Raw genomic sequence first — 15,682 nt, 5'->3', positions numbered from 1 at the left:
CTATATTTGTAAATAGCCTTTATTTTTACCTTGGATATCGTCTTCTGTGTTTACCTAATCCATTTCTATTTAATCCATCTGACTGTGGATTCATGGAGTTCAAACTCTTGGATGGTTTTGTATCCTTTTCAAGCAAGATGAAGAACTCTTCTTCTGAGGGCCTCACAAGTCTCATTTGTTAGATCCCTTAAACATTTCTACAAAAGTGTTCAGAAGATCAGACTACAATTGACTCACGCCTGATTGTCAACCCATTGATTGAAAATAACAGATTCTAATTTCATCAATTACTTGACACTGCCAATCTTAAAGGTTCACATACTTTTGCCACTCACAGACGTGATATTGGATGATTTTTCTTATTTAAAATTCCTCTGTCTAATATTTTTAACTCATTTATTTTATTTGGGTCGTATGTACTGTAGCCCTTTTGTGATAAGTTGTAGCTTTAGTGCAAATATATGCAGAAATATGGAAAATGCTGAATTGTTCACAAACTTTCAAGCACCACTGTAAGTGCTTTTGTGGTATGCCATAGTAAAGGGGTGTTAATTTTTTTTTTTAGCAGTTATGCCTTTTACTTAGTCCACCCATTATCTTACATTACAGTATGAGTTACTGTATGAATATTTGTTCTGATAAGTGAACTATGATAGCTTCACTGTATCGGAATTCCGATACCGAGTTCCGATACTTTTGCGATATCGGATACCGGAATCGGAAGTTCCTATAGTGCAATGATGCACTATAATGGAGTGTGGGCGGTGCATGGGTGGAGACTGCGTGTGTGTGCGGGCGAGGTCTGTGCGTGACCGTGGGCGGGTCTGTGCGTGCCTGCTGGGGTCTGTGCGGCGTGCCAGGGCTCTGTACATGTGTGCTGGGGCTCTGTGCGGGCCTGCCGGGGCTCTGTACGTATGTGCCGAGGCTCTGTGCGTGTGTGCCGGGGCTCAGTGTGGGCCTGCTGGGGCTCTGTGCATGTGTGCTGGGGCTCTGTGTGGTGTGCCAGGGCTCTGTTTGTGTGTGCCGGGGCTCTGTGTGGCGTGCCGAGACTCTTTATGGCACGCGGTGGCTCTGTACGGCATGTGGGGCTCTGTGCAGCATGCCGGGGCTCTGTGCGGGCCTGCCGGGGCTCTGTGTGGGCCTGCCGGGGCTCTGTGTGGTGTGCCGGGGCTTTGTGCGGCGTGCGGGGCTCTATGCATGCGTGCCAGGGCTCTGTGCGGCGTGGCGGGGCTCTGTGCGGGCTGCCGGGCTCTGTGCGGCGTGCTGGGCTCTGTGCGGCGTGCGGGGCTCTGTGCGGCGTGCGGGGCTCTGTGCGGCATGGTGGGGCTCTATGCGGCATGGCGGGGCTCTGTGGCTGTGTGCAGGCATCGTCCAATGGGACTACAAGTCACATCGGACGATGCCTACTACAGTGACAGTGATTGACACATTAGCCAATGATGGGACAGTAGTAGTCCCATCATCCGGCTAATGTGTTGAATGAAAAAAAAAAAACATACATACTACATATATGCTACATACATGCTACATACATACATACATGCTACATACATACTACATACAGTACATTCATACATTACATACAATACATGCATACAGACATATACAGTACATTAAACATAGAGTTCATACTCAACATTACTTGTCACTTTGTTCCCCAAAGCCAGTGTCATCTGTAAAAAAATATGAAAATAACAAACAAACAATATACTCCCTGTCTGCAGAAATCCACGAGTGTCCCACGATGATCTCCCGTGGAGAACGTCAGCATCAGCTGATGCGACCGCTCTCTAGGGGCTCCAGGAACACAATGACCGGAGGAAGGTATCCTTCCACACTGTGTTCCTCCGCCGCTGTAAAAAAAAAAAAGTAGTCCCTAGTCTCACTTTTGGTATTGCTGTATGATAAATTTTCCCATGCAGCAATTGCCATAAAGTGAGACTTTGTCCTAAAGTATACTTACCATACTTCAGCGCCTGCAAAAAACGTAAAATAATAAACCGTATACTACCTGTCCGCTGTAGTCCAATTAATAACGAGTGTCCCATGATGATCTCCCCTATAGAACAGTGACATCAGGTGATGTCACTGCTCTATAGGACCATCAGTGACACACTGACAGGAGACAATGGCTGTTGTGAATTCTGTGGCAGAGCTCCCTCCTGTGGTCACAAGTGGTACTTCGGCTGGTTCTCTCTGTGAGCTTCCGTTGGTGGAGGAAAGTGGTACTGCGGCTTCTGAGTTTTCTTCCTCAGGTAATGTGGTGAGGTCGTTAGGTGCTGCTCTATTTAACTCCACCTAGTGCTTTGATCCTGGCCTCCAGTCAATGTTCTAGTATTGGACCTGTTTCCTCCTGGATCGTTCCTGTGGCCTGCTGCTCTGCATAGCTAAGTTCCTCTTTGCTATTTGTTTGCTGTTTTTTTCTGTCCAGCTTGTCAATTTGTTTTTTTCTGCTTGCTGGAAGCTCTGGGACGCAGAGGGTGTACCTCAGTGCCGTTAGTTCGGTACGGAGGGTCTTTTTGCACCCTTTGCGTGGTTTTTGTAGGGTTTTGTGTTGACCGCAAAGTTACCTTTCCTATCCTCGCTCTGTTCAGAAAGTTGGGCCTCACTTTGCTAAATCTATTTCATCTCTACGTTTGTCTTTTCATCTTATCTCACAGTCATTATATGTGGGGGCTGTCTTTTCCTTTGGGGTATTTCTCTGAGGCAAGGTAGGCTTATTTTCTATCTTCAGGCTAGCTAGTTTCTCAGGCCGTGCCGAGTTGCATAGGGAGCGTTAGGCGCAATCCACGGCTGCCTTTAGTGTGGTTGGAGAGGATTAGGGATTGCGGTCAACAGAGTTCCCACGTCTCAGAGCTCGTTCTTGTTTTTTGGGTTATTGCCAGGTCACTGTATGTGCGCTGACCTCTATGTCCATTGTGGTACTGAATTACCTTTCATAACAGTACTGGAGGCCCAAAGTACTAATGATTCTCAATAGAGGGAAAAAAGAAGTTCTGAGACCATTTTTTTTTCTTTGCACTGTGTTTTGCCTTTTTTTTCCCCTAGACATTTGGGTGGTTCAGGACACAGGTGTAGCAATGGACATTAAAGGTCTGTCTTCATGTGTGGATCAGCTCACGGCAAGAGTACAAAGTATTCAAGACTTTGTGGTTCAGAATTCTATGTTAGAACCGAGAATTCCTATTCCGGATTTGTTTTTTGGAGATAGAACTAAATTTCTGAGTTTCAAAAATAATTGTAAACTATTTCTGGCTTTGAAACCTCGCTCCTCTGGTGACCCAGTTCAACAGGTTAGGATCGTTATTTCTTTTTTGCGTGGCGACCCTCAGGACTGGGCATTTTCTCTTGCGTCAGGAGATCCTGCCTTAAGTAATATCGATGCATTTTTCCTGGCGCTCGGATTGCTGTACGATGAGCCTAATTCTGTGGATCAGGCAGAGAAGAATTTGCTGGCTCTGTGTCAGGGTCAGGATGAAATAGAGGTATATTGTCAGAAATTTAGAAAGTGGTCCGTACTCACTCAGTGGAATGAAGGTGCGCTCGCAGCTATTTTCAGAAAAGGTCTCTCTGAAGCCCTTAAGGATGTCATGGTGGGATTTCCTATGCCTGCTGGTCTGAATGAGTCTATGTCTTTGGCCATTCAGATCGGTCGACGCTTGCGCGAGCGTAAATCTGTGCACCATTTGGCGGTATTACCTGAGCTTAAACCTGAGCCTATGCAGTGCGATAGGACTTTGACCAGAGTTGAACGGCAAGAACACAGACGTCTGAATGGGCTGTGTTTCTACTGTGGTGATTCCACTCATGCTATCTCTGATTGTCCTAAGCACACTAAGCGGTTCGCTAGGTTTGCCACCATTGGTATGGTACAGTCAAAATTTCTTCTGTCTGTTACCTTGATCTGCTCTTTGTCATCGTATTCTGTCATGGCATTTGTGGACTCAGGCGCTGCTCTGAATTTGATGGACTTGGAGTATGCTAGGCGTTGTGGATTTTTCTTGGAGCCCTTGCAGTGTCCTATTCCATTGAGAGGAATTGATGCTACGCCTTTGGCCAAGAATAAGCCTCAGTACTGCACCCAGCTGACCATGTGCATGGCTCCTGCACATCAGGAGGTTATTCGCTTTCTGGTGTTGCATAATCTGCATGATGTGGTCGTGTTGGGGTTGCCATGGCTACAAGTCCAGCTGGGGTTGTCAGGGGGTACATGGTGATGTCCCATTTCTGACTATTTCGTCATCCACCCCTTCTGAGGTTCCTGAGTTCTTGTCTGATTACCGGGATTTATTTGATGAGCCCAAGTCCGATACCCTACCTCCGCATAGGGATTGTGATTGTGCTATCGATTTGATTCCTGGTAGTAAATTCCCAAAAGGTCGACTGTTTAATTTATCTGTGCCTGAGCACGCCGCTATGCGGAGTTATGTGAAGGAGTCTTTGGAGAAGGGGCATATTCGCCCGTCATCGTCGCCATTAGGAGCAGGGTTCTTTTTTGTAGCCAAGAAGGATGGTTCACTGAGACCTTGTATAGATTACCGCCTTCTAAATAAGATCACGGTTAAATTTCAGTACCCCTTGCCATTGTTATCTGATTTGTTTGCTCGGATTAAGGGGGCTAGTTGGTTCACCAAGATAGATCTTCGTGGTGCGTATAATCTTGTGCGTATTAAGCGAGGCGATGAGTGGAAAACTGCATTTAATACACCCGAGGGCCATTTTGAGTATCTAGTAATGCCATTCGGACTTGCCAATGCTCCATCAGTGTTTCAGTCCTTTATGCATGACATCTTCCGAGAGTACCTGGATAAATTCCTGATTGTGTACTTAGATGACATTTTGATCTTCTCGGATGATTGGGAGTCTCATGTGAAGCAGGTCAGAACGGTGTTTCAGGTCCTGCGTGCTAATTCTTTGTTTGTGAAGGGATCAAAGTGTCTCTTTGGTGTTCAGAAGGTTTCATTTTTGGGGTTCATCTTTTCCCCTTCTACTATCGAGATGGACCCTGTTAAGGTCCAAGCCATCCATAATTGGACTCAGCCGACATCTCTGAAAAGTCTGCAAAAGTTCCTGGGCTTTGCTAATTTTTATCGTCGCTTCATCTGCAATTTTTCTAGTATTGCTAAACCATTGACCGATTTGACCAAGAAAGGTGCTGATTTGGTCAATTGGTCTTCTGCTGCGGTGGAAGCTTTTCAAGAGTTGAAGCGTCGTTTTTCTTCTGCCCCTGTGTTGTGTCAACCAGATGTTTCGCTTCCGTTCCAGGTCGAGGTTGATGCTTCTGAGATTGGAGCAAGGGCTGTTTTGTCGCAGAGAAGTTCTGATTGCTCGGTGATGAAACCATGCGCCTTCTTTTCCAGGAAGTTTTCGCCTGCTGAGCGAAATTATGATGTGGGCAATCGAGAGTTGCTGGCCATGAAGTGGGCATTCGAGGAGTGGCGTCATTGGCTTGAAGGAGCTAAGCATCGCGTGGTGGTCTTGACTGATCATAAGAACTTGACTTATCTCGAGTCCGCCAAGCGGTTGAATCCTAGACAAGCTCGTTGGTCGTTGTTTTTTTGCCCGTTTTGACTTTGTGATTTCATACCTTCCGGGCTCTAAAAATGTGAAGGCGGATGCTCTGTTTAGGAGTTTTGTGCCCGACTCTCCGGGTGTATCTGAGCCTGCGGGTATCCTCAAAGAGGGAGTAATTGTGTCTGCCATCTCCCCTGATTTGCGGCAGGTGCTGCAAAAACTTCAGGCTAATAAACCTGATCGTTGCCCAGCGGAGAAACTGTTTGTCCCTGATAGGTGGACGAATAAAGTTATCTCTGAGGTTCATTGTTCGGTGTTGGCTTGTCATCCTGGAATCTTTGGTACCAGAGAGTTAGTGGCTAGATACTTTTGGTGGCCATCTCTGTCGCAGGATGTGCGTACTTTTGTGCAGTCCTGTGGGATTTGTGCTCGGGCTAAGCCCTGCTGTTCTCGTGCCAGTGGGTTGCTTTTGCCCTTGCCGGTACCGAAGAGGCCTTGGACACATATCTCTATGGATTTTATTTCAGATCTTCCCGTCTCTCAAAAGATGTCAGTCATTTGGGTGGTCTGTGATCGCTTCTCTAAGATGGTCCATTTGGTACCCTTGTCTAAATTGCCTTCCTCCTCTGATTTGGTGCCATTGTTTTTCCAGCATGTGGTTCGTTTACATGGCATTCCAGAGAATATCGTTTCTGACAGAGGTTCCCAGTTTGTTACGAGGTTTTGGCGAGCCTTTTGTGGTAGGATGGGCATTGACTTGTCTTTTTCCTCGGCTTTCCATCCTCAGACTAATGGCCAGACCGAACGAACCAATCAGACCTTGGAAACATATCTGAGATGCTTTGTTTCTGCTGATCAGGATGACTGGGTGTCCTTTTTGCCTTTGGCTGAGTTCGCCCTTAATAATCGGGCCAGCTCGGCTACCTTGGTTTCACCGCTTTTCTGCAACTCTGGGTTCCATCCTCGTTTCTCTTCAGGGCAGGTTGAGTCTTTGGACTGTCCTGGTGTGGATACTGTGGTGGACAGGTTGCAGCAGATTTGGACTCATGTAGTGGACAATTTGACTTTGTCCCAGGAGAAGGCTCAACGTTTCGCTAATCGCAGACGCTGTGTGGGTCCCCGACTTCGGGTTGGGGACTTGGTTTGGTTATCTTCTCGTCATATTCCTATGAAGGTTTCCTCTCCTAAGTTTAAACCTCGTTTTATTGGTCCGTATAGGATTTCTGAGGTTCTTAATCCGGTGTCTTTTCGTCTGACCCTTCCAGATTCTTTTTCCATACATAACGTATTCCATAGGTCATTGTTGCGGAGATACGTGGCACCTATGGTTCCATCTGTTGATCCTCCTGCCCCGGTTTTGGTGGAGGGGGAGTTGGAGTATATTGTGGAGAAGATTTTGGATTCTCGTGTTTCAAGGCGGAAACTCCAGTATCTGGTTAAGTGGAAGGGTTATGCTCAGGAAGATAATTCCTGGGTCTTTGCCTCTGATGTCCATGCTCCCGATCTTGTTCGTGCCTTTCATATGGCACATCCTGGTCGTCCTGGGAGCTCTGGTGAGGGTTCGGTGACCCCTCCTCAAGGGGGGTACTGTTGTGAATTCTGTGGCAGAGCTCCCTCCTATGGTCACAAGTGGTACTTCGGCTGGTTCTCTCTGTGAGCTTCCGTTGGTGGAGGAAAGTGGTACTGCGGCTTCTGAGTTTCCTTCCTCAGGTAATGTGGTGAGGTCGTTAGGTGCTGCTCTATTTAACTCCACCTAGTGCTTTGATCCTGGCCTCCAGTCAATGTTCTAGTATTGGACCTGTTTCCTCCTGGATCGTTCCTGTGGCCTGCTGCTCTGCATAGCTAAGTTCCTCTTTGCTATTTGTTTGCTGTTTTTTTCTGTCCAGCTTGTCAATTTGTTTTTTTCTGCTTGCTGGAAGCTCTGGGACGCAGAGGGTGTACCTCCGTGCCGTTAGTTCGGTACGGAGGGTCTTTTTGCCCCCTTTGCGTGGTTTTTGTAGGGTTTTGTGTTGACCGCAAAGTTACCTTTCCTATCCTCGCTCTGTTCAGAAAGTTGGGCCTCACTTTGCTAAATCTATTTCATCTCTACGTTTGTCTTTTCATCTTATCTCACAGTCATTATATGTGGGGGCTGTCTTTTCCTTTGGGGTATTTCTCTGAGGCAAGGTAGGCTTATTTTCTATCTTCAGGCTAGCTAGTTTCTCAGGCCGTGCCGAGTTGCATAGGGAGCGTTAGGCGCAATCCACGGCTGCCTTTAGTGTGGTTGGAGAGGATTAGGGATTGCGGTCAACAGAGTTCCCACGTCTCAGAGCTCGTTCTTGTTTTTTGGGTTATTGCCAGGTCACTGTATGTGCGCTGACCTCTATGTCCATTGTGGTACTGAATTACCTTTCATAAAAAATGGCTCCTGAAGTGCATCACTGAGGTTACCTTAGGACAAAGTCTCACTTTATTGCAATTGCTGCGTGGGAAAATTTCTCATACAGCAATCTTAAAAGTGAGAGTAGGGACTTTTTTTTTTTTTTACAGCGGCAGAGGAATACAGTGCGGAAGGATACCTCCCTCCCATCATTGTGTTCCCGGAGCCCCTAGAGAGCGGTCGCATCAGCTGATGCTGACGTTCTCCACAGGAGATCGTCGTGGGACACTCGTGGATTTCTGCGGACAGGGAGTATATTGGTTGTTTGTTATTTTCATACTTTTTTTTACAGATGACACTGGCTTCGGGGAACAAAGTGACAAGTAATGGTGAGTATGAACTTTATGTTTAATGTACTGTATGTATGTATGTACTGTATGTAATGTATGAATGTACTGTATGTAGCATGTATGTAACAAGTATGTAGCATGTATGTAGTATGTATGTAGCATGTATGTAGTATGTAGCATATAGCATGTATGTAGCATGTATGTAGCATGTATGTTTTTTTTTTATTCAACACATTAGCCGGATGATGGGACTACTACTGTCCCATCATTGGCTAATGTGTCAATCACTGTCACTGTAGTAGGCATCGTCCGATGGGACTTGCACACAGGCACACTATTCACAGCACATGTATACAATGTTCTACGCTTACATCTCTCAGTTCCTGAGGTCACGTAGCTGTCTACGTTACTCGGCATTCTCTCCTGGAGGTAATATTTCAGTAAACTCAAAAGAAGTTCAGGAAAGATCTTTTGGTCCCTGCTTTGACTTTGAAGATGCATAACCCAGGGTTAAATCTCCACTTCTGCTCGTTATGTGTCTGGCAAGCTCACTTTATCTTTATTTGCCTTGGGCAACGCACTGCAAGATTTTTCCTACCAGAAACTTAATGTACCTGTAAATTCAACCATGTAATTTAGTTTGTACATTGCCTGCAAAGAATAAGAATAAATTATAAAAATAATCATTATATAAGTGGATTTCAGGGAAAGCTGTGGAAATGCAGAATATTACCTATGACATATTTTAAGCAGACGTTGTATAATCAGATACAGTTGTCAGATTTGATGAGTTATGTCTGTTTGTCTGTGTTACATCTCAACATCTTACCCTCAGCTCAAGTTGTCTGGGTTATGACCTAGTTAAGTCTCCATGAGATTTATCGTATTCTATCTGTAAGACGAGCAATTTTGCAAAGACCTTTCTTCTTTCTTTTTAATTATAAAGAGAAGCAGATTTCCCCAAGACTAATTTTGTATGCTTGCGTCTAATATAAATATGCGCACAGGAAGCTGCCGCCTGAATCCCAATGTGTAAGGCTTTATTGTACCATCTCCTCTTTGTGAGCCAGAAGGAACATATGCAGGCACCCAGCCAAGCACAGGAAAGTCTCCATAATTGCTCTCCGACACCTGAAAGCATTTCCATTCTGCGTGAGGACTAACATTTATAGCCGTAATTAGTCTGCTGAGGACTCATTGTTACTCCACAAATCAGTAACTGCTACAGAACATTTGTGGTTCTACATTGGAAGATACATTAAGTTCTATCAGATGACAGAGGTGGGAGCCAGGTTCTCCAAATACAAATTACCAATCTTAGAATGGATGGTCACGGATGTTTACTTTGAATTTCCAACATCTTCCCAGACGCAGAGAATGTTTAATGAACGGTTTTTGTGAACAATGAGTTAAGAAGAGAGTCTTTAATAGGTGACAACAATAGTTTCCTATTATTGCGCTACATTTTTAACAGGAACCGTTACATTTTCACAAATCCAGAAGAAGCTGGGTCAGCAAAATGGCAGAATCTGATACAAAAATGACAAGCCAAAATAGATCACTTTACAATACTATTGTAATAAACTATCTAATGACAGAAGAAAAGGGTACATTTTAGGATTGACAAATTATTCCAGATTCCGGGAAGAAGTATTTTTGTGTGATTTTTTTTTTCCATCTAGGACATTTGAAAATTTTCATTATTGATCTCTAATTTATCAAGGGAACTGGAATTGTTATTATTCTGGGCAAGTGACTAAAGGTGGAGTTACAAGTGCTGGATATGCAACATTAACAAAGCTCTCCTATCAAAGTTTTGGTCCTCTTAAAATATTGCAATCATCATATTATATGGCACTGTGAACTTACAATTGCTCATTTTGCCTTTCTACCCAGCTTCTTCCATTTGCTCTATATAGAAACAGAAAGTCTCTTTAGTCTGCAGAAATCATTTCTCTTCAACTGACCCAGCTCCCCATCAGGGACTTTTGCAGAGACTCATGAGTCATACAGGGGAAATGGACTTCCTGTTTCTACATAAAGCTTAGATGGATTCAGCAAGTCAGTTTTTAATCACGTGATGCCATAGACCTAATGGAAAAGAGAAGAATTAACTAGGTAGAAAGACAAAATTAGCAATTGTAAGTACACAGTGCCATATAATATGATGACTACATTATATTAAGAGCATCAATCCTTTGATGATAGTGCTCCTTTAAACCACCATCGATTGTTAAATATTTGCCAAGCATGGTTGTTTAGTAGCTTGTGTAGACAGGCACACAGCACTAAATGGTGCGCCATGAATAATCTGTAATAGATCCATCAGTGCGGATGGGCAACGGTTGTTCTTGGCAGCACAAGTCCTGTTTACACATGACAATGCATAGCTGAGAATGATGATCTTTTCTGCAGCATAAGAAATCATTCCACCAGATGATCGACCATTTAAGCGATTATTCGGGTGACTGACAGCCTTTTTATGCCACAAGATAACGTGCATTAAGCATTCCTACCAATGCTCATTTCACAATAATCTTTCAATGAAACTGCACCTTTACAGTGATTAGTAGTGTGACTTACAACATCAGCATTAAAGAAGTAAAGAACCTGCACTACAGATCTTACAAACTGTAATATATGGGGAAAGGCCTCCTAACTACTATTGTATTGATCATTGCAGCTTACCATTACCAGTTCAAGATGCAAGTAACCAATCACATTGCAGATAAGCAGCTGTTCCCTCAATTATCCGCATCTCTTACGGGAACTAAACAAGATATAAACGACATATCTTTAGAAATGTGAGTATTTCTCTTATTCATTTACATTTTTACCTTTACACAAAAAAAAGTATGAAGTAACGAAGCAAAAGACAACTTGTCCAACAACAATGGACTAAGTAATGCACCCTTCAGAATTGGTTCAGTTCTTCATCCAGATTGGGAACTCCATCAGGATGGCATAAAAATGTATGAGTTTTTACAGTTTACAAAATGTTTCAGCACATTGAACATGTTAAAGACCAAAGAGCGGAATGCTGATTGTTTTATGTATGTGCTTTATGTTTGGTGGTAAATTTAAGATGTCTTTTTCTAGATCTGGAGGCATTAAGGAGAGTGGAACCTACACTTTTCTCGTCAGCTTAGACACTGATATTGGAGATCTCATGATGATCAACTTAAAATGGGAAGGCAGTAAAGACATTAAGAGTTTATGGTATACTCTTCAAAAGAAGATTTCTTGGGACACACTTCCAGGACTGCTTGTAAAGAAAATAAGGGTCTTAGCTGGAGAGTCACAGGAGAGGTTAGTATATGAAGAGCAACTCGAAAATCCATTTTGAATATGGATACGGTAATTAATTTAGTTCAACATATAATAATTCACTTTTATGTCATATAGCTCCCTGAGTCATAAAATGGATTCTGCAAATCTTAATATTAATGGCAAATCACTGGGATATTGTTAGGATAGGTTGACCTCACTTCTGAGACCTCACAAATAATCCCATGCTCAGTCCCCTGGGTATCAAAGTTTGGAAAACCAGACCTTCACCACTCACACACAGGCCGACACAACCACTACACTGGCTACAGATTGCAGATTTATAACACATGTATTAAAAAAAGAAGATTCTATCGGGGGCATTGCATCAAAGTTTTTATACCAGAAAAGTGGCATAAAATGCTTTAAAAAGATGCAAAATTTTTGCACAGTGAGGAGTTGCACAAAAAGAGTGACTTTTGTCATTTTCACTCAAGTGTGAAGAAGTTCTACCAAAGTAGGTCCATCTGAGAGGAGCTGGGATTTGGCTTGGCTGTGGCAGCCCATAAAATTCTGCAAAACCTCTGTTTTTTTGTTTGTTTGTTTTTTACACCAGAAATAGCACTTCTGACAAGACACAATGGAGGCACACAACTCTTTCGGCCAACTAAATGAAATAGCTGCACTCACCAGATGAGTTATAGTGTTTAAAAAAAAAAAAAAAACCACACTAGAATAAGTATTCGGGAGACAGTACTGGATCAGCATCTCAGGAAACAGTTTGCATATTGTCTGGTGACGTAAGGCTCCAATACTCATTAGCTGGCTGCTGGCATAAATGGCTTTGTCCAATCCTTTGTGCAGCAGCCACGTTAGCTGTCTCTCCCATACACAGGAGCACTTGTTCGGTTGAGCATTCCTATGCGGTCTATGAAAAAGCCGTAGACAGACACATCTCCGGAAGAACAAAGTGATTGGCAGTCCAAAATGCCCAATTAAAAACTTAGCTGACAATCAGTTGACCCTTGCTCCAATACACAGATTGTCTACTGTATCGGTGGTTATTAGCAGGTGCATAAGACTTTAGTCTAATGTGTATTGGGGGCCTTTAGAGAATGTCCAGTAGGCCATACCTAGTCAAGAAGGTCTTCCATGTTTGTACACATACAAAATTGAGATGTGCACCCAATTTGCAAGCACCTGTTCATGATAAATTTAGACGCAGGCCTTAATGTACTTTTATTACTTGTCTAACTGAAAAGTTAACACAAAGTGATCATGAGGCACCTTCTTTTAGAAGTAACTTAACTTAGTATAGTCAATTGTAAAAAGTCTGAGCCAGCACTAGCATTTTCAGGCTCCTGCTTTGACCACACTAAATAAAGCCCAATCATCCCACCAGACATTACCGCACAGATTCATCAAAACCACGCCAGGCTTGATAAGGAGTCGTGCTGAAGGCAGACACGCCTGATTCATTAAGATGCAGTAGCCTCTTAATGGATCAGGATTGTCTGACAAGTGGTGTGCGCCTCTCCACAAGTCTTACTCCAGTCCTTATTGCCATAAGATTTGTGGCATAGCAAAAGTCACTGTTCGCAATAATTTGACAAGTAGCATTTGTCAATGCCCCGACCCGCTTACTTTGTTTGGGCAGGGTAAAAATAGCGAGGAAACTCCAATAGTTGGAAAATTTTAGAGCAAGCTTGAGTTGCACCAAAAGTTTGCAACTTTCTAAAGCCTGTTACACAAAAATACTGATGTAAAAGGTTGGGTAAATGGGGCTTTAAATGTATAGGAATACCGAAGTTCATCAGTAAAAGAAAAATTATTTTACCACTGACATGCATGTCAATGCAACGTATCAATTAACCCAGTTTTTGCTCTCAGGTGCATTTGATAAAACCCCTGCAAGGGCTAATATGAGGTGTTGGCCTGGAATACAAGCCACAATACTGGCCTGACACTGGTGAACTGCATTATTTCTGGTCAATTATACCTGGTCTAAAAGCAACATCCAGAATGTTATTTAGGCCTAATGCTTCATGATGAGGTGTATTACAAGTCATTATGCTAGATTAACCACTTCTTTTCAGGTATGCCATTTATTTCTTTAAAGGGAACCTGTCAGCAGGATTGTGCTCAGTAACCTACAGGCAGTGTCAGGCTGGCGCCGTTATACTGATTAAAATGATACCTGGGTTGATGAAATCCATCTTGTGGTTGTTTAATCTTTATTTTCACTTTGTAGTTAATGATTTGCTCATGCCCCGGGGCGACCTGTGGGAGGGGGTCTTCATGTGGCGCTCTGATTAGGTATTCATCTGTATGGCTTCTGACAGGTCACTGATCCTTCAGCAACCTGCCTCCTATTTTACATACTGCATATATTTTTGTGGGATTAGAAAAATATTTACATAAAGCAAAATGGTGCACTCGCCATTACAGTGACCTGTTATAAGCCATCAGTATGAATACCTAAGCAGAGCAGCACATGAAGACCCCACACAGGCCACCCCGAAGCAGGAGAACATCATTAACTGGAAACCACAAATATAGACTAAACAACCTTAAGACGGATATTATCAACCAAGGTATCATTTTAATCAGTATGACGGCGCCAACCTCACAGGGTCTGACAGGTTCCCTTTATTCTTTATTTCTTTTTTACCTAATACATTTTGATACATTTTTTTCACAGATTAACATTTTGTGCTGAAAACGTTGAGGACTTTGAACTCCATCCTGACCAAGAAAAGAGCTATGTGAGATGTTTAAGCAGACTGAAGAGGAAAAAGTCCCGAAAACATCTTTAAATTATCAAAAGGAGATAACACATTACAAGACATCTGCCGACATACCATTATTTCACTAGATAAATCATGTTCAAGCAGATCTGGACAGACCCTTAAAAGGCAACTACCACAATGTGTCTGAAGATATTCCTACTTATTAAAAAGTAGACTTCTAGATTTGAAACACCTTTTCATTATCAATATTTTACATCGTTTTAGAAACTACTTGAAATAAATTTTCTATTTGAAGGTTTCTCCAATTGAATTTTTCAAATTTGTAATGCCTATATAGCCTTGCTTAAAAACAAACATTCTCCTGGGTAAAAATACAAGTTTTAATATCTCCAATAATTCTACAATACAAACCCTTCACCACATCTCACAATGGGTCCTCCTTGTGTGGCAATATATCAGAAACAACTTAATTTTCTTAATTTTTCCTTTTTTTTTTCTTTTATACAAGGTTTTAAGAAACCCACAATATACTATGTCTCCATTGTTGTATGTAAGGAATAGAACATTTTCTACAGCCATCAGTTACATTATAAAACTTTAAAGGGTTCTGATTCCCAAATAGATTACTTCACTTGTTCTGACCCAGAGTTGTAACTTGCATTCTAGAGTGGAAATAAAAAGTATATACACCTCTGTTAAAATGCCAGGTTTTCATCATGTAGAAAAAAAAAATCATAGAACGAAGAATCATTTCAGAACTCACTCTACTTTTAATGTTGCCCACAATCTGTGCAAATCCTTGAAAAACAAATTCAATCTTTTTCTGGTGGATAAAGAAAAAGAAAAACTAAATCAAACAATGTGGTTGCATAAAAATGTGCAGCCTTAACCTAATACTTTGTTGAAGTAATCTTTGAATTTATGAAAGCATTTAGTATATAGAATATATAGAAATCTATCAGCACGGCACATCTACAATTGGCTATCTTTGCTCACTCTTCCTTGCAGTAGCTTTCCAAATCTGTTAGATTGCAAGAGCATCTCCTGTGTACAGATCTCAGGACCCCCACTCATTTTACCACATGCTTTTCACAGACTTTATGTTAGTTTTGTCAAAACATAGCCAAGCTTGGATGTAAGAAAAAGGCTTCTATTTTGCCACCCAATCCCACAGGCCAGACATATGAAGAATATGGGAGATACAGTTAGGTCCACATATATTTGGACAGAGACAACATTTTTATAATTTTGGTTATAGACATTACCACAATGAATTTTAAACAAAACAATTCAGATGCAGTTGAAGTTCAGACTTTCAGCTTTCATTTGAGGGTATCCACATTAAAATTGGATGAAGGGTTTAGGAGTTTCAGCTCCTTAACATGTGCCACCCTGTTTTTAAAGGGACCAAAAGTAATTGGACAGATTCAATAATTTTAAAT

At 42.4% G+C, this 15,682-nt stretch overlaps 1 protein-coding gene across 1 annotated transcript in view; it reads left to right on the top strand.

Moving 5' to 3' along the window:
- Window positions 1-14,960, top strand: part of LIPC (lipase C, hepatic type) — a 305,016-nt gene extending 290,056 nt beyond the window's left edge. The window contains exons 9-11 of the mRNA XM_069762120.1: window positions 10,907-11,027; window positions 11,323-11,532; window positions 14,192-14,960. Coding sequence (XP_069618221.1) covers window positions 10,907-11,027; window positions 11,323-11,532; window positions 14,192-14,306 — 446 coding nt within the window. The 3' untranslated portion in view covers window positions 14,307-14,960. The remainder of the gene's footprint in view (window positions 1-10,906; window positions 11,028-11,322; window positions 11,533-14,191) is intronic.
- Window positions 14,961-15,682: the final 722 nt, after the last annotated feature.

This window comes from Ranitomeya imitator, chromosome 4 (genome assembly GCF_032444005.1).
Source record: "Ranitomeya imitator isolate aRanImi1 chromosome 4, aRanImi1.pri, whole genome shotgun sequence".
In the NCBI taxonomy this organism is placed as follows: domain Eukaryota; kingdom Metazoa; phylum Chordata; class Amphibia; order Anura; family Dendrobatidae; genus Ranitomeya; species Ranitomeya imitator.
The sequence above is the reverse complement of the archived record's forward strand: the minus strand, read 5'-3'. Positions and strand labels throughout refer to the sequence as shown.